General features: G+C 39.2%; 1 protein-coding gene across 11 annotated transcripts in view; it reads left to right on the forward strand.

Moving 5' to 3' along the window:
* The window catches only part of ARB2A (ARB2 cotranscriptional regulator A), a 244,356-nt gene that overhangs the window by 183,640 nt on the left and 36,198 nt on the right, over positions 1 to 24,518 (forward strand). For 9 of the 11 annotated variants that reach the window (XM_015849692.2, XM_015849696.2, XM_085527908.1 and 6 more), the window contains one exon: positions 122 to 206. In XM_015849692.2, the coding sequence (XP_015705178.2) occupies positions 122 to 206 (85 nt within the window). Of the gene's footprint in view, positions 1 to 121; positions 207 to 10,465; positions 12,860 to 24,518 lie in introns of those variants that run through there. The other 2 variants (XM_015849697.2, XM_085527910.1) reach the window with 2 other exon arrangements.

Below are 24,518 nucleotides of genomic sequence, written 5' to 3' on the forward strand. Positions count from 1 at the left end.
CTTTTTACATATTTAAGATGACCTTCCAATCCCTGTTGAGATTGCTCTATATATTTTGATGTGACTGTATTTATTTTTGCTCTGCATTTTTGGCTTACCAGTTGCACATCTTCTCATGCAGAACTGCTGTAACTGGGTGTCCAGCTCAGAGCCACTGGACGCATCCGTGGAGTCCATGCTGCCCGATTGCCCCCGAGTCTCTGCAGGTATGTTGCTGTGTGTGCAGCCAGTGGTTATACCTATTTGTGCCCACATAATGCCTGCTTATTTAAAAATACAGCTGGTTTTGAGTGTATTTTAATGATTTTACAGCAAAATATGGTTGAAAGCATGTGGCTGACTGAACACGGCTCTTCTGTTACATACCATTTTTGTCTCTTGTATAGCATGTAAGCTCTCCTGTCTACTTACATTTTTCTAATCTTCTTTTCTCTTTGGGCTTAATTATTAATGACTTATAGATAGAAGGTTTTTTTATAAAAAAAAAAAAAAATAATGATGATGAAAACTGGAAAATTTATCATGTGTCCTTGAGTAAATATCTAGCTTTATGTAGACAAGAAGAATTAATGAAAAGGTACACCTAAGTCAAATAAGACTCTTTTCTGAGTCCTAATAAACAGAAGTTTGGTGTATATAGCAAATCATTTACAGAGTCCAAGAATTTTGATATGAGATTTCTGTTGTTTTGGAAGCATACAGATATGCTCTCCCATTAGTGAATCATAAATCAGAAGTAGCATGTAAAATGATATGCAGAGTTGTACTGATGTGTAATAATTCCAGAAAGTAGATATAATTGTCAGTGTAGCAGGAAAATCTCAAATCTCTGTAGGAAAGTAATCTAAAATACACAAAGCTGTTACTGAACATGTTTGATTTGATTGTTCGTGTTTGATTATCAGATTTCCTAAAAGCCATAGGTAGCGTATTTCTGTAGAATATAAAACCAGGTTCAAAGGAACACCGTGACCATGCCCATACAATATTAATTTAATAGCTGGAGCACTGTTTGACCTTGCACTGTGAGACTCAGTTGTTCATTTGTTAAGTTGGGGATTCATATCTGTCTAGATATGTGAGGTTGTTAATGAGACCTCATATTGCAGATGAAATTTAGTTTACTGCAGGTTATTTTTAAGGCTCAAAAAATTTAGCTGTACTCTTTTTGAGAGCTCAAAACAACTAGAGACCAGTAATCGTGTCTATACTGTGGGTTGGGATCTAATTCTGCAGATCATCAGCTATGTACAGACGCAGTGCAATAGCATTGACATTGCTCTTCAGTGCTTAGGGAAATGAAATATTACTAAAATTTTCATAAATTCAACATTCATTTACCAACTTCTTCCTCCTTTAGGGAAAAATACTGCAATTTAAAAGAAAAATATTGTTCTGTAGAAGAATTCTTCCAAGCAGAATTAACTTTCAGTCTTTGACTTGCGTGTCACTTTTGAGGAAGAGAACACATTATGAAGGTCATTTTAGTCAGGCAAATAAATGCTTGGATAGCAACCCGTGAGTTTATAGTGCACTTGCCAATACTGGAAACTGTCCATTTGAGCTTCTCCACTCGTTCTTTGTATTCATGCCACGTAAATAACGTAAAGACTGTTATATAAAAGAAATCCTAAATGTTCTTTAAAAAACAGACTGACACTTTAATAGAGCTATGAATAAGTCTTAATTTTACATTTCTTCTGAGGAAGGGTCGTAGTGGGCATAACGTTTATGCTCAACTTAATGAAGTCCTGGGTAAACTAAAGTCTTTGACAGAAGAATTGATTTGAATGGAGTAGGATTTCAGCAAATAAAAGTTGTAAAATATAAAACTAGCTATCTAAATCTTTTTCATCCATATATACAGTGCCAGGAGATTAAGATCACTGATATGATAAGAATTTTGGACAGTGATTTAAATGGAAGTTGTCTGTTTCCAGCTTAGTTCTTTATAATACAAGGACATTTTTAAACAGTGTAGCTTTATGTAACTACTGCTGAATTATCACTTAACTCATATGTTTTTGTTTATTTTTCTTTCTATACATGGCCAACTGTAAGACATTAAGAGAAACAACTGAATAATTATTACAGTGTGTTCATCTGAACAATGGCAAAAGCCTGCGCTAGGGCAATCTGTAATAAATTCAAGAATTGCCACTAGATTTAGGAGCATTGATTTTAATGTGATTTTCTGAGAACTGCAGTACTGAAGTAGCCCACATTCAAATACTGGCAGCATTGCCTGTGGTATTTAGGTGAATTAACGTTTAGAGCACTATCACAGAGGTGTTTTTTTTTTATTTTAATGAATCATCTGCAGAAAGAAGATTAAGTTATCTTTTCTGCTTGGAACCCCATTTTTCATCTGTGTCTGTATTGAGAAGTTCTAGGGTAACAGTCTCTTGGGCAAATCTCATGAGAAGATGGTTTCCATTAAACATTTGGTACTCAAGCAGTCAGCATATTGGGATATACAGGCAAACCCATTTAATTTGTGAGCAGTGTCCAGCTGCTGTCCAACATTATTCATGTTCTTATATTGTTACTCTTCCCTTTTCTTTCTGACAAGAACCAGACATTCTTCTTTACATGAGAAGACTCCAGCAGTCTTCCTCAGTCATAATTTGCTGGTCTCCTCTGCTCAAAGCTGTCCCTGGTTTCCAGCTGTGGAGCACTGCATAAGGTCCTCAGCTGTTCCCCTCTCAATGCACTGCTTTGGAAGATGTGTCAGTCTCCTGCCTTCAGTCTCCTGACTTCTTCCACCCTATTCACTTTCAGCCTCATTAAAAACCTGTTAGATTTGTGGTCTTTTTCCTCAGTCCTAATCCACCTTCCTAACGACGTAAAACCAAAGACCTCTTTTCTTTCTTTCTCAGAGAAATCTATTTCTTAGCTGCCTAAGGATGTAAACAAATCTAGGGTGGAGAGAGGGGAAGAGTTTAAAAGCAGGCTGTACATTAAGGACCATCATAAAATGCAGTGGCAGTAGGAGTCATACAAGTGGGAAGTGAAACAGGGACATAAATCTTAGAGAAATGTGGCTGCATGTTACTGGTAACCGTAGTTGTACCTCCTTTAATGTCTCTGAAGTGGTACATCATGTCCCCTGTTTCTAGCGGTAGGCATTCACAAGCACTTTGGGAAGCATTCTATTGGAGTAGGTGCTGGACAGAAGTTGAGGATGAAGCAGGTCCATGGGCCTGTGACCATCTTGGTTGCTATCCTGAATATTAGCTCAGAGAAGGTATCATGCTAAATTTTGTCACGCAAGCCTGGCCTTGTTTTCCCGAATACTGTAATTTTTGGGGTATCTATTGGGTGATCCTAGTCTTTGCATAGGATACCTTCCTTAGTTTACAGGTTTCTAAAGCTGAAAAGTTTTGTTCAGGAGAGAAGATTAAACCTTCCAGTATTTTGCCAAAGTGGATATGTACCAACACTCATTTACATAATCAAATAAAAATAAGTTATCATATTAAAATGAATTGCTTAATCAAACCCATTTAAATCATTTCTAGTGGATCCTTAAGATTACTAGTTATTATTTTAACAGTTGCAGAAAGTGTAGTTAAAACATTATAAAGTAAGGAAAGTATAGCATCGAAAGACAAACAAGATAACACAATGGAATGAAATGTTGACAGTAATCAAGGAAAGCTCTTTTCACAGATGAGCCTAGACATAAATATATGGCTGTTTAATAAGGAAAATAGTGCAAGAATGAATCCATGTAGCTGAATAAATTGAATTCTCTCTGGCTGCAGGAAAAGAAAGTCTTCAGTATGGGAGATGTGAGACCTTTGCTAGTGCTGCTGGTGACCAGCATGAAACTGTGAACTTTGGGTTAGTGTTTTGAGGGAGCGGTAATGGATAACAAACATCAAGCATGATTCTGTACGCTATATAAAACATTTTGTTTCATTTAGGAAATCCAAGCACAACCTTTTCTAATCTGTATTCAGAAAAGATCATTAATATCATTTCCTATAGGCTGCTGCAGGTGTTAGGCTTTTTTATACATAAATTAGTAGAAGGGAAAAAAATGGTTTTACAGAATCACGGAATGGCTGAGGTTGGAAGAAACCACTGGAGGTCATTGGTCCAACCACCTTCTCAAGAACAGTGACCAAGTTGGCCCCTGTTCCCCAGGAGTATGTTCCGCCTTCTGTAACATCCACTGCATGTCAGTAAAGAAACCATGGTCATAGTGGTCCATGTACAAATAAGTTGTGGGTTTTTTATTCGTATACTTGCCCTACCTGTGTTACTAGAATAAGAACTCAGTTACAGCAGAGCTGCTGTTTCAAACTTTGGCGTCTAAGCTCACCTGTTCCACTGTGCCCTTGGTTGGTGTATCCTCAAGCTCTTCCACCTGTGCCTCTCTGGTTCCATCATAATGCTAACGTGGAGGTATGGAGAAAGAGGCCCCATAGTTGCTCCTGTGAAGGAGCAGCATTGTCATCCACTGAGCCTCTCAGCACAGCCACATCCAAAAGCATTCCTCTATGCATTAATCACGTGCTATGTACTTTGGCAGGGGGGAAAGTTGGATATTTTTCTGTATGCACATAAGAGACTTGCAGTTCAAAACAAATGAAAGATGAGATTCAGCAGAGCTCACTGAAAAACATGAAAAAACTTGTTACCTGCTGTTTTTGAGTCGTTGGCATAGCTTGATTTAATATCCAGACAAGAATATGCTACTAAACAGTCCCCTGGAGACCACTGCATTGTGCTAAGTAATAGAATAGCATCAATAATCCTTCCATGGGGCTACAGTAAATTTGAGTAAAGTTATTCTGGACTGTTAGATCTGCTTAAATGCACTGATCCAAGAAACTGAGAGTGTGGCTTGCACAGCAAGCCTTCCTTTGGAAGAGTGAACCTGTAGCTGAGCCCCTGCATGCCTTTCCACCAGCTTATGAGGTAGCACTCTTGTGGCAAAGCTTGTGTTGGTAGTGGTGAAATCAAGAATTATCCATTTGACTACAGACATGCTAGTTTTATTGGCTTTATCTGACAACTGGCTTTTCCCCCATTGTTGCAGAAGTTCAGAATTTATGCAGACAGGCCTCCTTAAGGCACAGGTGTGTGCTGAGCAGATCTTGGCCTTCAAGCAGAAGGACCTCCAGCATGGTCAGATGGGCTCTGCTGAGCAGCAGGGTCTGTTCATTGAAGTAATTACATGACAGAGGTCTATGACAGCCACAGAGTAGGACCAACTTACTTGTCTCAGCTTTTTACTCTCAGATTTACTTAAGCCCCACTAAACTGCTCATAGCAGACAAGGCAGAAGCAACCATAAACCGTATTAGCCACTGAGACAATACCTGGCTCATCCCCTTATTGCATTTTAGTCCAGTTTACCAATGCTTCTGATTTTTCACTCTCAATTTTCTGAAGACTGATCTATTTTCTGGCACAACTATTTTGTGACCATTAATTGGTGTCCCGTAACTTTACAAATCCAAGAAGGAAGTACAAAACCACACACATTTTAAAATAAGACAGATTAGGCATTCTACCCATTTTGCTAAAAATGTTGTTTTTGCATTCAGTAGTCGTTCATGGAGATTAAGATTACAGTAATCAGTGGTTACTGTAAACCTCTTTACGTTTTATGTCTTCATGTAGTTCTGTCAATAAAAGCTTTTCACTTAAAAGATTAAACACCACAGTGTTCTGTCAAAGCGGCAGGCTCCCATATTTACTTACATGTCAATTTGTTTTAAGGTATTTGCAGCCTTAATAGTGCAAGCTGAGAGTGCAGAGATCTGCAGGATGAAGGTTACTCTGTAGCCTGGTGTGAGCATCCTTCCATGCTGGAATAGCTCGCCCTGCACATCCATTTCTGCTCCTGTACACTGTCTGCCAGGGATTGGAAGTTATTACAGATACTTTGAAGCATCAGCCTGTCTCAGCACTGGCTCTAGCAGTTGCTGCACACATGCACTAAGTCTGACTTCAACTAATGTCTTCTTAGTGCAGGAGTAAGTGGTTTTTTCCCTGCTCCAGATTCTTCAAAAGAGCTCTGCTCTTAGTCTCCTGCTCAGCCTCAGGTGTTTCAGGCAGCTTTTTGTTTCATGTGTAATACCTAGCTGGATGTGAGCTTGCATGTTGTGTTTTGAGTCCCCTAGTTCTGCAATGCTTTGGATAGGACAAAAATCCATAAAGACCTGTTGAGCAGTATTTCAGATCCAATTCCAGGAAGCCAGAACCTCAGAAGTAAATATGAAAATACAGATTTGAAGGTGCTGACTTGAGCTACTTGATGTTACAGCAGTGAGATAATTCAATTTTGTAAGAATTTCAATTTTGCCATTAATTGTTAGGTTTTATAATTAGGTTTTTTATATACCCCTAGCATTGTTATTTTGTAGCACAAAGTACTTGTGTTCGTGTGATGTTCTACAAAATACTGTAATGTATTTGGGCTAGTACTGACATCAGAAAAACTATTATTTCATCAAAAATTACTCTAGTACTCAATACATCTGTATCAGCGCATTTTTTAGAGTACAGTTGACTTGTTAAGGTGACATATGATTGTTTCAGACCCCCCAAGGCTGTCTTTGATTGTGGCAATAAAGTATAATGTGAATTACTATGGTAAGATATTTCCCACAAAATATCTGACACTGATTAGTTGACCTGCCATAACTGTTGCTTCTCATACTGCTTAATATGATTTCTTCCATTCTTACTACACAGACCATCTCAAAATCTGTGCCTCCAGTATTATTATGTTGACCCACGACATCATCAGTATACATCAGTATTCCATTACATTTTGTTGCCATGTGACAGATGGCAGCAGAGGGGCACTCTGGCCAAACCACCTCTGGCATAGAAGTGCAGGTGAAGCAAAGATATGCCACTTAATTCCTCCATGAAGGAAAAAAAAAATGGCAGCCACTGACATTCACTAACGCTTTCTGAACATTTACAGAGACTAAAGAATGAGTGTGAGGACTTTGGGGTGGTGGGTGATGTGTTACAGCAGTGGTGACAGCAACAGTGGGTCACCTTTGCTGGTAGATTGTTATGAGCACAGCATGCAGGCTCTTCTTCATCACTGATGAAAATACACAACTTCATAGCAGTGACTGTGTTGAAAAAAAAAAAAATAAGAAATAAAGTGTTCTGCAGCTAAGAATTAGTTCTATCAAACAGAGTTATTGTGCTCTTTGTATCTGTTGTAGATTTTGTGAAAATAAATAGGAGGCATTACTTCCAGAGCAACCTGTGTATATCCACTGCTTACATTTCGAACTCTGAAGCAAGACTTCAAATTCTTGAGTTGAGGCTCTTGTTTTCTCTTACTTGTGCCCCATCTCATCAGTTACAGATGCTAGCTAGAGCAGGTGTTGCTTAGCCAGTCATTAGCATGGCCGTGCTCCCAGAGCACCTGAGCCTTGTCTTCTCACAAGTATTTACAGGTTTTATGGCAGTGCAGCAAATAATGAATACATTCACGTTGTGAATAGGCAGATGCAGCTTTAATGCAGATTTCCACATGACAGTTTAGACTGAGAAGAAAGAAGCTATGCTAAGTATAATTAAGTTATTACTAAATAAAACTGGATAGTGGCAGGGCAATTAACTGTAGTTCTGTCCACTGAAGGGAAATAACTAAAGCAAGAGATGCTGTATTTTCCAGACCCTTGAAAATCCCTAGATGTGAAATGATACTGGAATTCAAATCGGGTTTTTATTCCAAATTGTGTTAGAATGTGCCCTAGCAAAAGTAGGTGTTTTTCTACCTCCTGCTGTTTTTTGTGATTTTAGCTAAAACTTGCTTTCACTGCACTGCTATCCACAATGCCTCCCAGCCTCACAATGCAAACAGGCACCCTTGTGTCAGACAGTACCCCTCAATCCTTTCTGCAGCACTGGGGGTAAAGCTTTTTTTGCAGGGCGGACGAGAAGGCTGTTGCCCTCTCCCTGTCATCTCTTCTGGAGTATCTGCAGGCACCAGGCCAGCAAAAGTGAAGTACTTCACGTCGGTTTCAGTGAGTTTTGGTTAAGTAGTTTGTGAGACTGATGTTGAATATTAGTTTTGGCATACAAAATTGTTTCCATGGACTGTTAATCATTTTAAGAAGTGTTTTCTGTGTTTCATTCTCAGTTGCTCAAGCAAAGCCAGAACATCTATTGAGGCAGAATCTGATGCACCACTGCAATTGTAATTCTGACAAAGCTCAGAGCCTGTAAGAAGATATTCAGACCCTTCAGGGACATAGTCTGAAATTGAGTGGCAACGTTTTATTTGTATTAACGTGATATCCAAAAATTCATTTGCATTTCAGTTTATGTTCTGTCTTAAAATCCAAATTTGCAGATTTGGCAGAATTTTTTCTGATGTTCTCATTCCGTTGCAGATTTTTCATCTTTTTCCATAAGTGCTTGTAGTTTGAGCCAGGAAGGATGTTTCAGTAACTTTTTCTCCATTCATGTTTAGTGCTTTATGTTTTAAGCAGATGTAGTCATATAGCTATAACTAGCATTTGGTTGAAGTGTTTCTTCCCAGAAGTAATTCAGCTTTGGCTGGAATTATTCAAGAGGTGGGAAATCCACTGCTTCCTTTTGTAATTTATCAAACTTTTAGCAGAAGAAGAGCATTTCTGGTTTGCCTTCAGTGCCAGATTCCAGCCGTTAGTTCTTGTTGCATCTTTTCTACTAAGTTAAAGAGCTATCAACTGCATTTCCTTTTTTTTTTTTTTTTATCCACGTGAATTAGATACTGGAATCAAGTCAGCATTCCAATTTCTTCTGAGAAACAGAACACTCTGAGTTCTTTAAGTCTCACTGCAGTTAACTGGAGTTAATTTCTCCAGGTTTCAAGTGCTTTCATACATTTTTCTGTGGCGTCTCTAGTCTTTCAACATCTTTTCTTTGAAATGGACTTGTCTGCATTTCTAAGGCAGAATAATGCAATATACAGACTTCAGAACTTCAGTACTTGCTTTTCTCCTGTTTTATCCACCAAGAGTCAGATTTGACCCTTTTATCACCACAGTGTAGAGTCTGTTTCGGAGGAGCTTGTCCAGAATCTCTTAGCGTCCTTTCTATTACTGCTGCCCTTCATCTTGGTGCTAAATTGTTATGAAAGATTGCATGTACCCTTAAAAAAAGGAAATGAAGACTAACACACAAAAGAAGACTGAAAGGCAGTGGTCTTTCTTGTTAATAATCTTTCTGCCAGTCTTCATACAAATTTTACCACAGGTGAATTTACATTTACTTCTTGTGTTGTTGAATAACCTTAGGACACTCTGTCAAGAACATATCTATTCAGTAGTGGTTTCTTCATGACAACTACATTTGCAGATTACTTAGTCTGCAAGTTCCTAGAAATATTGAGTAATATTGATTTTTAACATGTTTTCACAAGTAAACAGGAATTCTGTAGTTGTGCAGTTTGTCTCCCCGTGACTTTATGAAGTATTGATCAGTTTTGAAGTTCTAGTGGTAATTAAGCTACTCCAAATTTAGTGATAGTAGTAGACGGCTCAGAAGAAGAACTGAGAAATATATTGTCCAAATAGAAGGAAGACTTCTTCGAAAAACAAGGGGAAGTAAGTCAGGTGTTATGCAAGGTGCATGAAAACAAACAACAAGCAAAGCAGCACTCATGGCCAGCAGCATATTTGTTTCCAGTATAGGGATACCATATAGTCTTTTTCCCAGAGTTTTAAGGGGAAACGTAAGCAGAGCGAGAGGCAGTTGCAGGAAAGAAAACAAAACACTTCCCAGAAATGTGTGGGAAACTTTGTATAATTTGTTCAACTGCTTAGAGTATTCTGGAGGAATAAGCCAAATGTTTGAAATAAAATTAGTATATTCTGTTTATATTATATGTAACTCCTTTTCCGCTAAACATGATAAATCTTCAAGAGTGAAACTGAATTTATTTGTTAGGGACTTATTTGCCAATATGTTGTGTTGTCTTTAAACAGTTCTTCTATCTTGATCCTTTGTTAATAGTCTCCAGTATCTATGTTAAAATTCCCTCTTGGGTCAGCTTCATCTCTGAGTCCAAAACAAAATCAACTGTTTTTACATTGTTTCCTGACAGATAACTACATAGTTCTTTGTTCTGTGTTGTGTGATCCTCCTTGGGCAGTTTCTTTCAAACTGGATTTAGTTACTCTGTCTTCCTTGTTCTGTGCATACAAGCTCAGGAACAGTTGGTTAAGCAACAGTAACCCCCCCAAAATACATCAACCAGTTGGACAGAGTGGTAAGCACTGAGAATGATTAGAAGTCTAGAGCAGATGGCTCAAAATGAAAATTTGAATGAACTGGGATTGTCTTCTGTAAAGAACCTGGATTTGCTGAAGAGCAACAGAGGAAGAGAGACATATAAAATGTTGCAATAAGAAAAAGTGAGAATAGATGATGCTTCACGTCTGTGGAATTTATCAAACTATATATCCATTTTCCATTTTTTTTTCTTCAGATTTACAGGTACACTAGGCTAACTGTGCAGATAAGAAAGTCTTTTCTGAAGGCTGGATTGAGATTTTTCCCATGTCCTGTGATTTCTCTGATGTTTTTATTTAAAATGAACTTCAGTAGCCAGTTTTATGACTTGAATACAAACTCTGCAAGCCTGCCAATTTAGAAATATTCATCCCAGAGAAGATATTGATGAGCTGAAATAGAATGAACTTCATCAAACACCTTGCCTTTTTCTTTCCAAATAGAGAATAAAAACATATATTGAACAACTTCATACTTTCTTCTGCACAGTTATTTACAGTTTCACAGTCTCTATCTGAAAATCGACATATGTTTGTCAGGGATTGCATTTGCTGTGTATATACAAAAAAAAAGGGTCCTCATTGTGCTAAGTTTGCCAGGCATAGATTGTTTTTGCTTTGATAACTTTAGCTTTCCTTATCATCTTTTTATACTGATAACAAGCTATTACCACCTTTTTCTATACCTAACAATTGATTTTGCTTTTCCACTGAACCAGAAGGGCTAAGGCTCTCCATTTATTCTTTTGTTTTGTTCTTGTCATGTGGCAATTTTTTAAAGATATTGCTCTTTCTTTTATGTTGAAATATCTCAGCTTGAATAAATTTGCTGGTACTTTCCCTACCTTGAAGAAAACAGCCATGCAAAGCACCGAGCTTGTGTGTTGCTGGCTGAGACTTCTCTGTAAAGTCAGACTGAATATAATCAGGTCAAGTTCACTGGCCCCAGGCAGCCACCCAGTTTCAGCCCAGTGATTTCATTCATATTTATCCATCACATCACTGTCCAAAATGGTAAATCCGTGGAAAGCATTATACCTTTCCTATGTTAGAAAATTACTGCTGGTTATTTTTAGGAACTCTTCCTTAATTTTGTTGTAGAGCTGCCAGAAGAGGCCAACAGTATTCACTTCCCAGTCTGATGTCTTTCAGAGCATGGAGACTTTTCATGCACTGCAGATCCATGCTTAAGGAGCAGTTTATTCTGTTCTCTGGTCTGCTAAGGTCACAGTCTCCCTGCCAGCACCTCTTCCTGCACATTTTTTGACACACTGGCATTCATCCACTGAAGACCTACAATCATATTTATTGCTGTCTTTGGAATAAGAAAGAGTGTTTTTAGAATAGAGCATTATATCCTCACTGCTTTTGTTCACTCAAATAACTCCAAAGAGGTAATAAACAGACATTTTAATATTTCAGGCATACAAATTATCTTAACAGCTGTCAGTAATGCCTGTTATATCAAATCCCTGCTCACTGCTGTGATTGGACAACATGCAAGAATCAGAGAAACTCCTAGCAGTGGCATAGAATTGATTTTAACATTCCTTTTCTTTTTCTATGCCACATAAATTAAATTTATTTGCAACACATGGAGGTTAAATTTGTATCACATTTGCCTTCTTAGCACCTTGCCCTCAAATTGCTAATTTAACAGTTTTCTGACTGCTCTAACTAGCTCTGAGCTGAGAAGATTGGTTTCCCAACCTGTGAAATAACCAAAAGATGAGAAACATGGAGCTTTGTGATGCCATTTTTAGAGGTCCTTTTCACAGTATATTTGCACTTTAAACTTTTTCGTACAGGAACATGCCTATATTTGTGAGGCCCAATTCTCTGTTGGAAGGACTTGTCATTTTCTGCCAGCAACTAATCTAATCAAGTTAACGTGCAGGGACAGTTAAGTGACTTGTTTTAAATGCATTGTGATTATTACTTATTTATTAAAAGCAAAAGCAAACAACTGCTTTTAACTCATGTTCAGATGCTGATTGTTTAAACAAGTACTTTAAGTACAAGGCTAATTTAAGTGCACATGCTACATTTTTACATTATGACATGAAAACTCTACTCAGTTTGATAAGTGCTTATATATTATGAATATATATTTATTCCAGGAAACACTTTGTTCTGGCCAGCTGATTTTGCTTAATAAGATTTGTTAAATTATATTCCAAATTTTATATGAAAAAGTGAGTAGAGCTTTTTCCCCACTTTAATCCTTTTATTTTAGTTAAGTTTACAAGCCATACCTACACCATTATAATAGAGAAATAGCCCATGCATTTAATAGAGTAAACCATGAAGATAGTGTTTGTTATTGCTTCTGTGAGCACAGTAGTCAGTTTAAGGCAAATGTCATGTACTTCCAAACAAACTCCAGTATGTGCCCATTATTATCTCTAAGAGCAAGAAAAGACTCATATTGTTTTAGCTTAATCTATGTGCAAGTAAGACATTGCATTATAAAAATACGTACTGGTTTATCTGAGCTTTTTATGTTAATATCATTTGAAATCACATATAAAATATGATATATGAATATGTAGCTTTTACTACGTATAAATAAAGCACACATGTATTTGAAATCTGAGGTCCAATTTTTTTGATGTTGAATACTTACATGAGGATCTGTTTGAGTCCCATGGAGAGCTTCCACACCTGATGAGGGCACACCATAGCTTTGCTAAATAGAACGTTTTTTTTTCTCATTTCCCTCTTTGCCTCCAAGTGGTCGAGTGTTGAACTCAGAGGAGCTTCCCTGGCTTTTGAATGCTCCTGCTGGGCAGGAATCAGAGCAGCACTGTCCTGACAGAAAGCGCCAGTGCTGGGATGGGGATGCTCTTCTGATACAGGTGCACATACGGAGTCTATACAAAACTTGAGAACACTCACTCCCTAAGAGCTGATCTCACTTTGCCGTACTGGGGTAAATGGCCTTTGAGGACTTGCTGTTACAGCGTTAAATTAAAATATTTGTTATTTGGGGTATTTGGGAACAGAAGTGTAGTCTCCCTCTTATCCAGCTTGGCCCATTTATTGAAATGTATCCCCTTTTCAGGATTTCCCCATAAATTCAAACACACAAGATAATGACTGAAGATTTCCTAAAGCAGTACATTGCTAGGATTGTACAATAAGGCATGTAAGAGGTGTAAGGTACAACTTACTTTATTTCAGGAGAGCTCTAGACATTAAGATTTTGACAGTTCTCCCCTGTTCACTGAAAAACTCATGTGTTTTGCATACGAACTTAGCATAGCTTATAAATCTTAAAATTCCTGTTCATTGCTCAGGACCTGATTTAGCCACCATAAAAATCAGAAGAAATATTCCTCGTTTTGTTGGGTCTCACATCAGTCTTTCTGCCTCTGGAGACCGCTGTTTAAACCAAGGATTAAGTGTGAATTAATAGCAAATGCTTATGTGTATTTTTTTCCTGCCAGCCTGTAGACACAGGTTGCTGTCTTCAAGCCAGACCAGCAAGAGTGTGGTCTGAGTAGGGAGATGGGCTGCAAATTGAGCAGTAAAAGGTACGCACATATAAAAAACATCCAGTGCTTGTATCTCCCCATATCCTTGTATCTTTATTCCAGGATAGTTCAGGGCTCAGAAGTCAGGATCTTATGTCTTCATTAAAATGACATTTCTGTAAGTATTTCTTTAAAGATGTATTCACAGCTTGTAGTTTGCACCTGCAGACAAATAATGTTATCTTGGTAACAGAGTTCCCAGCAATCACAGGTGGATTGATTTGTCATCATGCAAAGCTTTTATCTACCATGTAAAAAATATTCCCCATATGAATGAGGAAATAGAAATTGATTTTGAATAGCTATTCTTTCCACACACAGGCTCTTTTGTTATACATTTTGTTAATTCTGGTATGATTTTTATGCACTACATCTTTTTTCTAAACTTTTCTTTCTGGTTTACTGCCTGACTTTGTTTAATGCTGCTAAACGATTTACTGAAGCTTTACATTTGATATTTCAGTTGCCAGAGAGACTTTGAGATGAATGCTGTCCCCAAATATAATACAATATTGTGTTAGCATTAATATGGATATTGATGCAAAATCAATGCAAATAGACTCCACAACTAATCCCACACTCCCTTGCTCAAGCTTACTGGCAGCAACACTAAGTTATTTCTTTGATTTTGGTGCTGAAAAAGCAGTATTTATGCGGGGTTACACTTCACTTTACATCCTTATTTTGGTAATCATTACGCCAGTGCACGCTAAAGCCATTCTTACAGTTAAGCCTCTTTCAGCATTTTTGTCAAGCCCCTCTTAGACTGACCCATGTTTTGGGGTTGACTTTGATTTGTGTAATGATTTATCTTGGAAAACATTGCATCCACTTAGTGAATGTGCCAGACATCTTAAAACTAGTAAGAGCTGAAGGTTCACAACTTGTCACAGGCTATGCAACCCGCTGCCTAAAAGGGGAGAGTGCGTGTGATGTGCATAGGACTGTTCGGCTGGAGGTCACAGTTCCACATATACATATGGCTCTGGAAAAAGTGCCTGGCTCCAGTGCACTATTAGGCTGTAATTAGTGTAGCTAACAACTAATATGAAGGAGCAGAACAGAGGTCACCACGAGACTTCAAAGGTCTTAACAGGTTAAGGTTGGAGGGCAGTCTATCCCCTAGCTTAATCTGTTGCCATATCTTCTGAGATTTGTTGAAATCTTCACTGACCTCTAACCTCGACGTGTTGCCCTCTCATAATTTACTGGTCACATGCCACTTTCTTTATTTCTGTCCATTTGGACATGCATGGGTCTTTGGGAATGGTGTCTCCCCTTTCTGTTCAGATACAATTGTGCTCAGGTAAAGAGCTTTTTGTTGGAGGATGGGGACTGTGAGTTAAGTCTTTAATGTTCTAATGTTCTTGCTCTTCTAAGTTCAGGTTTATTGGAAACAATTGTTTTGCTGCACTCGTGATTGGTAGATGATGTTTGACATGTAGATCAGGATCAGGCTTAAAATCTAGCTATTGAAATAAATTGGGTAACGTGCAGTTGTTTTCAGGAGATGCTAAATGCCACGCTTTCATGAACTGAGTTTTTTACTAGCCAAGGGTAGTTCTGTTTATATTCTCAGTAAACATGATTGCTTGAGTTTGTGACTCAATGAGAGCTTGTCTTGTGGGGCAAATCAGTAGATAACCCATCACAGCATTTTAGTGTGGGAATGAAATAGCCATTAAGGAGACCACCACCATACTGCTCTGCAGCTCATCACCATAGCTAAGCATGGTTGCAGGGAAGAGAGTGCTCCATGTCTATAGACGAAGCGGCACACAGCACACAACTTGCCTGGACCAAACTGAGCATGGGTTTAGTCATCTTTTTAACTGGTTAAAACACTTTAAGGGCGACCAAGAGGGAGAGAACAGCCCAACATTAAAGTTCACTAGGGAAAAAAAAAAAATCATTGAAGGATTTCACAAGCAACAACGCTTGGATGGTATTTGGGAAATCTTTTTCTTTCAAGACTATCTTGCGATTAACTATGGGAGCAGTACATCAAAGCTGCACTGACTTCAAAGCTCAGAACCACTTACAGCTTCCAGCTATTACTAAAACCTACTACTTCACCTTGCCAGCAGCTCGTCTCAGCTGCCTCTGCAAGGTACGCCCTTCTACTTCCTGCCTCCTAATTTTGGGGAAAAAAAAAAAAAAAAAAAAGCTGGTAAATTAAATTAAATATGGCTGAAGCAGTGTGAAGGCTGGGGAAAAAGAAGTAACAACAAATGGACCATCAAAATGCTTAAGATTTAGTACAGACTCAACAGTGATTTGCATGTGCATGTTCTTCTTTGGCCAGTTCGAATGAAGCTGCATGTGTGGAGGAAGTCTCCTGGCTGTGGTGTAACCCTCTGAAAAGGTCCCTGAGTGAAAAGAGCAAGCTGTACAGACCAGTGCTTAGTTCCAGATGTTAGCTATCAGACAGGGGGTTCAGTACAGGAGTCCTGACAGGTGGACAAAGTCAGCACTAGTGCTGACTTCATACCAGCAGAACTGCCCTGGGACTGCAGCAGGCTTTCACATACTGATGAGATGGATCTACAGTGTCCTCAGGTTTGCACAGACATAAATTCAGACATGTCCATATGGTAAACCTGGAAGCAGTCTGCCAGCACTGGGAAACAATCAACATTTATTGCTGCAAAATTATTGATTCTCCCACATTATTTGGGGGGGACTGTAGAAGAAAAGTTTGCATATTTGCTATTTTTGGAGTCCCTGAAAGAGCTGTAATATTTGTAATATTATGGGACTGTATTACTTCCTCTGAACTGATACAAGAAAGCTGAAGTGTACTGAAGTCATAATGTATTGCAATATTAATATTGTTCAACATTTAGAACTGTTACATTGTTATTTTCTGATTGGGAGCTTTATGCCTAGGGCTTGCAAAATGGTACATTAATCTCTGAATAAAATTTTTCTTGCAGATGACACATTAATAGAAAGTTAGGAACAAGTGTGAGTCTCGCAAGTGTGTTTTATATAACAGTTTATATGTTCGGTGCAGATCAATGACATGCTCTCTAGAGCTAAATGCCATTAATCCATTTACAGCTGCTCAATGCAATGAAGAGAAATTACCAGACAGAGAGCAGCAGGTCCCTCCACCATCCTGCATAACCTTGCATTTTGGAAAAGCCAGCCCCCATGTCCTGCTGTTGAGGCAAAGGCCCTTTGGCAGCTGTCAGCCTGGCTCTGGGCTGGGGCACTCCGGTCACTTCGCCCCGAGACCTGTGGAGATGGCACTGCATGTTGTGGGCCTTGTGCCTGCCAGGGTCACAGGCTGTGGCATGGCATGGCCTGCATGGCCTTCCAGGAGCCAGGTGTGAGGGAGAGGGGCTTGCTTTTACATCTGAAAGAGGCACACGTGTGTTCTGTCTGGAGCGGGGGCAGCTGCTTTTAGCACGTGAAGGTGGGGGGAGGCTTCCTGACAGGCTGATGGTGCAATCAAAATGTCAGGTTGTTTGAAACACATTGACACGATAGGTATGACTCCCTCTGTGAATTTGTGTATTGCGCTGCATGATGGATCTTTCTTCTTCTGAAAGAATGCATTTCACTGAAACACACTGCATAGTAGGAACAGCACAGTCATTTGAAGTTCATTGGAAGTATAGGAGGACACTGTGTTTCCTGTCCGTATGTTAAACTTGGCATATTGATTTTTTTTTGCACAGCTTGCAGCATGGAAATGTGATCTACAGCTATGGCTAAGCAAGCTAACCACATGTGAATTTGTTAAGTACTGCTGGATTAGCAGGAATCATCAGACTGTGCAAGTACAGAGGCTTGACTTCTGTAACTCTCTATTTATGACTTAATCAATTAAAATAACAAGTTTTGATTTTATTGGCTGTAAATGAATAGGCACAAGTCATCTGCAGAAGCCATTGTTTTACACGTCTGCCTTTTTTCATGACATAAACACCCTGTAACTTGGCCACAGTATTTAAACAGGCAAAGCTGCAGCTGAAGTTGGGGGACAAATAGGCAAAGATCCAACAAATATATTTAGCTACTGTCTTTCACATTACTGCATACAATTCAGAAAGGTATAGTGCATTTCTTAACTTGCAGTTTTTTATCTAAATTTGCCGTCACTTTTCTTTCTCTATTCTTTGTCTGGTTAATCTTTTGTTGCCTTTGTGTTCAAAGATGATACTAAGATTACGGAAGCTGCAATCTGCGTTTAAGTGCAGATGCGATGCAGCCATGCAGAAAGCAGTCTCCCCATGTGAGGCTGGTTTGCTCTTCTCTCTACATTATTATACTTCCTTAAACACCTCCATTATATCTTCCACCTTGCTTGATTGCAAAGACTACAGCAGCTGCATCACACAGGTGAGCCATAGCTCCACTGAGCAGGCTACCTGTGGCTTCTCAGAAATGCTAATACATTATCTGCTGTGTTTGTGAAGTTTTCTGTTTGCTCTTGGATTTGGGAAACCACTCTGCAGCTCTAGAATGAAAACAGTATGAAGTCCAAGACAAAGAAAGTGACCACAGGTTTTTTGGGGTCTGAAATTATTGCCATTCACCTTCTGAAAACTATTTCCACCAAAAAGAAATAAACTTAAACCAAATGGTTATTTGAGGGCAAAGGAAAGCTGGCTCTACTCCCGAAGAATGTCTTGAATGCAGTCTCTCCGAGTCACCTACAAAACCACGTGGACTAATGCCTGGCTTATCACTCAGGGTTTTCTGGGAACTAATCTGTTCAAAATGTTTGGAATAAGCTAAAACCTGGCTTGCTCATCTAATGAAAAAGGTCAGAACAGAGAAGAAAGTGGCACTGGTTTGTGTTAGGTGACACTGTGCCCTGCTTGTCTAATTTGATTACACAGCCACTGAAGCCCCAGGCAAAGCTGATTTTAGCTATAATCAGCTTCTTAACCTTTTGAGAACTAACGTAAACACTACCTACCAGTGGTTAATTATATTGCTCAGTTACACACAACTGTACACAAAGTGCAAAGGTAAAAGTGTAGAACTACAGTAACACATGTTGTGACAAGATTACTCGAGGGGATTAAAGTTGTCTGTGTTTTATCTGTGCTTATTGATTTCTTTCTCAAAAATTAAAAACAGATTATGAGCAGGGAGTGTCAGTATATCAGCTTATGCAGCATTGCCCTGCTATGCCGCCGTATCTCCTTCAATTCCTCTTATGTATGAAAGGAGAGATCTTGTGTGTGTTGGACTGGTATGGGCATGTATTTGTTAATGATTTTAAGTTACCTTTGTTCTAATTCTTGGTCAGTAATAGATTGTACACATTCCCTTCCTCTATCACAAGCATCTTGCAGAAAGTTTTGGAAGCTCCTTTGGCAGATAGACCATGTCCATGTGTGACATCTGCCTCTACCTGGAATAAATGGGATGAACTTTTCTTTCATGTTTTGAATGCACATACTGTCCAAGAACCTAAGAGCCAAGGTTCAAAATCGGACTCGATGCAGAGCCTGTGTATCCTGGTGTATCCCATGTTGTTTGTTTCATCCAGTCCCTGTATTTTGTCAGGAAACTGGCATCTCCTTAAACTTCCAAAGTTTTGGTGACTGGTAAACCAACAGACTTCCAATGAATTTCATATTTTTCTGACCTGTGCTGATCCTTTGTGTTTATATAAGGAAATGCTGATCTACTCATCTTCTTATAAAGTTGCTGTTCTTACATACTTTTTGCATGGAGGCAGCAAACTGCATCTTTATCAACTTTCCAGTCAACAGAAGTGGAATTAATTTGCTCTCAATGTGTCCCACTGTTTTTTTGTTTGGTTTGGTTTGGTTTTTTGTCAGGTATGTCTCTCCCACATGCTTCCCGTCAGCCTCTCTCATGATGTGCTGTGAAAGCAAATAGCTTAGGTGGGATGTAAATGCTTGGGAAACAAACGAGCCTTCATTCAGGTATCAGCTAAGTAAGAATAAGAAAGCCATAGTAACTAGAGGTAGATAAATGGTAAGACTGAACAAAACAGCATTTGCACAACAACAATAAATAATAACATATGCACACACATAAATCTCGCTGACGCATGGTCCATTGTAGTCAGGTACAAGGTCAGAGTTGGTTTCATTTTCTTAGAGTCAGTAGGTAAATATGTGTTTGCTGCACACATACTTGTCTCTGGCAAGGTTACAGTTTGCTGAGATGAACTTGGGCAGACTGCTAGATCCTCTTAGCTGACTGCTGCAGTGCCAGCATGGTGGTGAGAGGACCTTCAAGATCTAGACAGGAACAAGAAATAGCTCATCAGCTTCTGCATATATTAGATATTCATTCTTCATCTCAGGCTCCAGGTTTTTCTCTAGGAAAGGCATATGCATAAGAAAACAGGATAAATGTCATCACTTTGAGTTTCTTGCAATTTTTCTAGAGTTTCAGCTTTTAACTGTAGAGGTTATTGCATGTTCCAGTGGCCTGTCAGGATCTACAAGTTATCATGCATATCTGTTATTTTTCTGTGCCCTGAATTTCCAGCAGGTGAAATATGAAGGCAATTCTGCTGGCACAAAGGTGAGCTCATCTGCAGGATGCTGATAATATTTTCTAAGGTTTTGTATGAAATGCATTTTCCCTATATAGCTGTAATAGAAATCTTTTTCCAACCTACTCTAACCCTCCTGGACTCTTTGATTGTATTTATAAGAAAACGAAGGAAAAAAGTTCTAGTACTTGTGTGTGTCACTGTAGCACTAGCTGCATTTCCTGCAGTGGAAGAAGCTTTGTCTGTAGCATAACAGGGTGTCATTATTCTGCAGCAGTGGGATATTTTTCCTCCCTAAAAAGAAGCAGGATCAGACTCACTCTACTGGGCCAGCTGTCAGAGCTGCATGGAAAAGACCACTGAGACAGGTCTGCAAAATGCATCAGTCTCCACATTTAGGACCAACTGTCCTTGTGCCTTCCTATTTCCTGAACTCGTTCCAGCTACAAGGAGGCTTTATGCAATGTTTCTGCCATGAGTACCTGCCTTGCTCCAGAGTTATTATCTGGGGACTGTTTCTGTTGGGCTAATTGTGTCAGACAGTGAATGAGTGCAAGGCAACAGAGCTTGAGAAGGAGTCATTTTCTGCCAGAAAGTAATTTTGGGGCTCTGGCTTGGCAGACAGCTTAGCTTTTGGACCACATGACAGAGACACCAGAGTTTGGCTGTGTCTTAATGACTTAGGTAACTTTTTAGATTGCTCACAAAGAAAACTAAAGACTTGGTTCCCTTACTGGGTACTCACAGAAGCACAAAGACAGTGCTTCTGCAAGCAGCACTGCAGCACCCGCACTACTATACCTTGACATAGGCAGCAGCTGCTCTTCAGTCCCTCTTTGAGGGACAGCCTTTCTTCCTGTCAACTGCCATGAGACATGAAAGTGCTGCTGCTCCTGACTGCTCCTGACTGCGTGTCACACAGTGCTGGGATCACAGCCACGACAGATTTTGATCCAGATCTAGCAGAAGTGGGACCCTGAAGAAGAGGAGTGTGGCTTGTAAAGGGTGAATTTATCACAGGCTTCAGAGCAGATCACAGTAGCAGAAGTTAGGCAATAGTTCCCTTTCCCCCTTGAGTATTCTCAATCGTTACCCTTTTCATAGCTGGCAGAGAATAAGTCAACAATGACACGTTACTGCAGGAAAGGCAAACCTTTTGCTCAAATATCTACATACGCCTGTGGCTTGCCGGACTTCAGCTGGGATACTACATGTGTTGATGGGCGGCATCACTGATGAAGGAGGGGAAGAAGCTGGAGAACATCCAAAAATAGCAGCAAAAATGTTGGTAGAAGCCTAGAAAATGTGGCCCTCTGGAAAAGGTTGAGAGATCTGAGAAAGCTTAGACTGAAAAAAAGATTGAAAGAAATAACATGGTAGAAATCATTTAGTGTGTGAAAGACTATTGTGAAGTTGAAAGGAGCAGTGCATTCTTTGTGTACTTAGTAAATAGTACAAAAGCAATGACATTAAATTGCAGCAGGAAGAATTTGGGTTAGGATTTAAGAGAAATTTTCAAATGATATGGCTGGAGAATGCTGACTCTGTTCTGGAGGAATCCAAGGACAGGTCAGATAGATAGACATGTACCAGAGATCAGCATAGGTGCTGATTGCTTTGAGCCAGGGCATGGGGTATGTGGCCTAGAGAAATTTCTTTAATGCTTGTTTGTCTGCAGCTGCATAAATAGGCAGAAAAAAGCACATAGACTCTCAAGTTCATCACATTTGGGCTGTTTTCATAATTTTGGAAACACCTTTCCTAGTTTTTTGTTGTTTTTTTCCAAAGATGTACCAAAGACTAGACAGTTCATTCAGGCAAAGCTGCTGAAGTAATGCAGAATGTAAACTGACTTTTTTTATGTATTCGCATAAGCAATCCATGGGCGAAAGTTCTGAGTTTTGTTTTCTGAAATGCATGTGTTGGGTAATGTTATAATGTTAGCAGGATGCAGAGAACTGACAGTTATTGATAACAATGTCCTCTCCGGTTTGACATCCAAGAGCAAAAGTCTGTTAGGAAGTGTTAACCAAGAGAATACTATCCCTTGTCATTGGTTTTGATGTCTGCAGGGTCCCCACTCAGGGTCAAAAACAAATATATCACATTGCTTAGGGGACAACTACATTCTAGGAATAACTAATAAGCTTTATCAGAGCATTTATAAACACTCCATGTACAAATTCATTTAGTGCATGCATACAGTATACAGAAATCTGGATTGCTTTGTGAATGTGCTAGTTAGATTTTTTAAAAAGCATTTATAGCCACTGATATTTGTAATAAATAAATAAACACTTTGTACAACACAGTAAAATCAATTTTATTCATGCTAATTCCAGAACATTTTCAGAGAAGTGAATTGCGGTGAATGAAATTAATAAGATGTGCCGATCAGTTTCCTTCTGATCTTACAGCTTGTAAAGAATTCTTTGCTGAGAATGCTAGTACCTTTAACAGCAATTGTGTGGGATCCAGCCAGCTTTGTTTCCAGTCTGCTTCCAGGAAAAAGAGAGGAGCAAAAAAACTCTTGCATTTACTTCTTTTTCTGAAGGCCAAGGTGTGGTTTGAAATTGATGGTCTGGCTGAAAAAAGAATTATGGATCTCATCAAAACAGTACCCTGGGAACATTTTCTATTTTTTTTCCTTTTCCTTCCCAGAGGTCAGATCCTGAAACTCCTGGGAGTTCGGACAGTGGGGATGCTTTAATAAATGTGCAGTGATAAAACTGCCAGATTGAAGGTTTCTGAAGTGCTACTGTCCAAAATCACCAGCCATGCTTGAAACTAGTAATTCTTGACAGAACATACACTCTCAGTGTGCGACTTTTAGCTGCAGGAGGCAGAGCATATGCTTCAGTGCCAAAAAGTGGGGCTTTTTAATTGTATTTGTGTCATAACCTCTTTTATTACAGTTTTAAGTTCTTTTCCTATTTCATTCTTCAAGGCTTGCTATGAAAACCCAACTAGAAAAAAAAGAAAAAAAAAAAAAAAAGCCTGTAGTTTATTTAAGAACTTCTGAATCTATAAGTAAGAGAAGGTGTTGTGGCCCTAAAGGGTTTGTCTTTAGTTGCTTTGTTAATTCAAAATATAACTCCTCCTAATGAGCCTTGTATGATTTAATGAATCAATCCTGAAACTTCTGAGCACCCGGGGTTCCCATCACTTCTCAGTACCATTGGGACAGCAGCAGTTGGGTTGCTTTTGAGTTCTGCTGTTTCCCAGGGGCAGTGAAATAAAAGCAGACAGCTAGAAGCACTTCATTAATACCAAGGTAACAAATCAGTCTGATTCGAGGGTTTAACCCCCTGACTGGAAGCAGAGGAAATCTCTCCGTTGTCACCATGCAGGTATGCCTTAAGCTGCTGTGATCCTCAATCTCTTTCTCCCTTGTTTCTATGTATTTATTGCCTGTGGAATCTGCAGAGATAGCCCTCTTCACTCACAGCGTGGTGACAGCAGATTTGTTTTACAGGGACTGAGTGCAGAGGGGGTTAAAACCCATTTGGCAGAGACAAATGGAAGAGTTGGCGTTGGAGGATCTGGTGGGAAGGGGAATTGGTCTGCCAAAGATGTAGCTAATTTATTAGAAGGAGCAATTGCTATGACTTGCTAGAGCCATCTCAAATCTGTACATGCAAATTCCAAAAACATTACTTTTTCTGTATGTTATACTTCCCTACTCTAGATTTAATTTGTGAATGATGGTAATGGGTGCTGTAGATAGAATCTGTTGTTTGTGTAACAAGACGGTGTGGTCATCTCAGGGAATCAGCAAGTTATCAAGCCACTCTGAACAAGTGCTTCCCACAGTATACATTGCAAGTATCAACTGTAAACAACTATTCTCATTTATGATTTTATAGTAAATTGGTGGTAGTCTGTGCTTTCTTTAGAGATGCTGCAGTTAAGTGATCAGTTTCTGAGCCTGCGTAATCTTCTCATTACCCCAGCTTGTTGTGGGTGTCCTGAACCTTGGGGGCAGTGGGTACACAGGCAACACCATTCATGCACACATTAGAAAATCAGGATGATCTGCGTTGTGTAACAAACTGCTTCATGCAAGCAGTAACTCACTAGCAGTTGTGTTACACAGTTACACACTGAAGAAAAGTCTTACCAAAGTAATTCTAAACTTCCTTCTCTGTTTTGATATGCAAGGTGAATAAGCAAATAAATGGTGTGAGTATTTCATACTCTGTCCCACGCAATGTAGGA

The sequence above is a fragment of the Coturnix japonica genome, chromosome Z (genome assembly GCF_054131305.1).
Source record: "Coturnix japonica strain WE chromosome Z, WE-NBRP24, whole genome shotgun sequence".
Classification (NCBI taxonomy): Eukaryota; Metazoa; Chordata; class Aves; order Galliformes; family Phasianidae; genus Coturnix; species Coturnix japonica.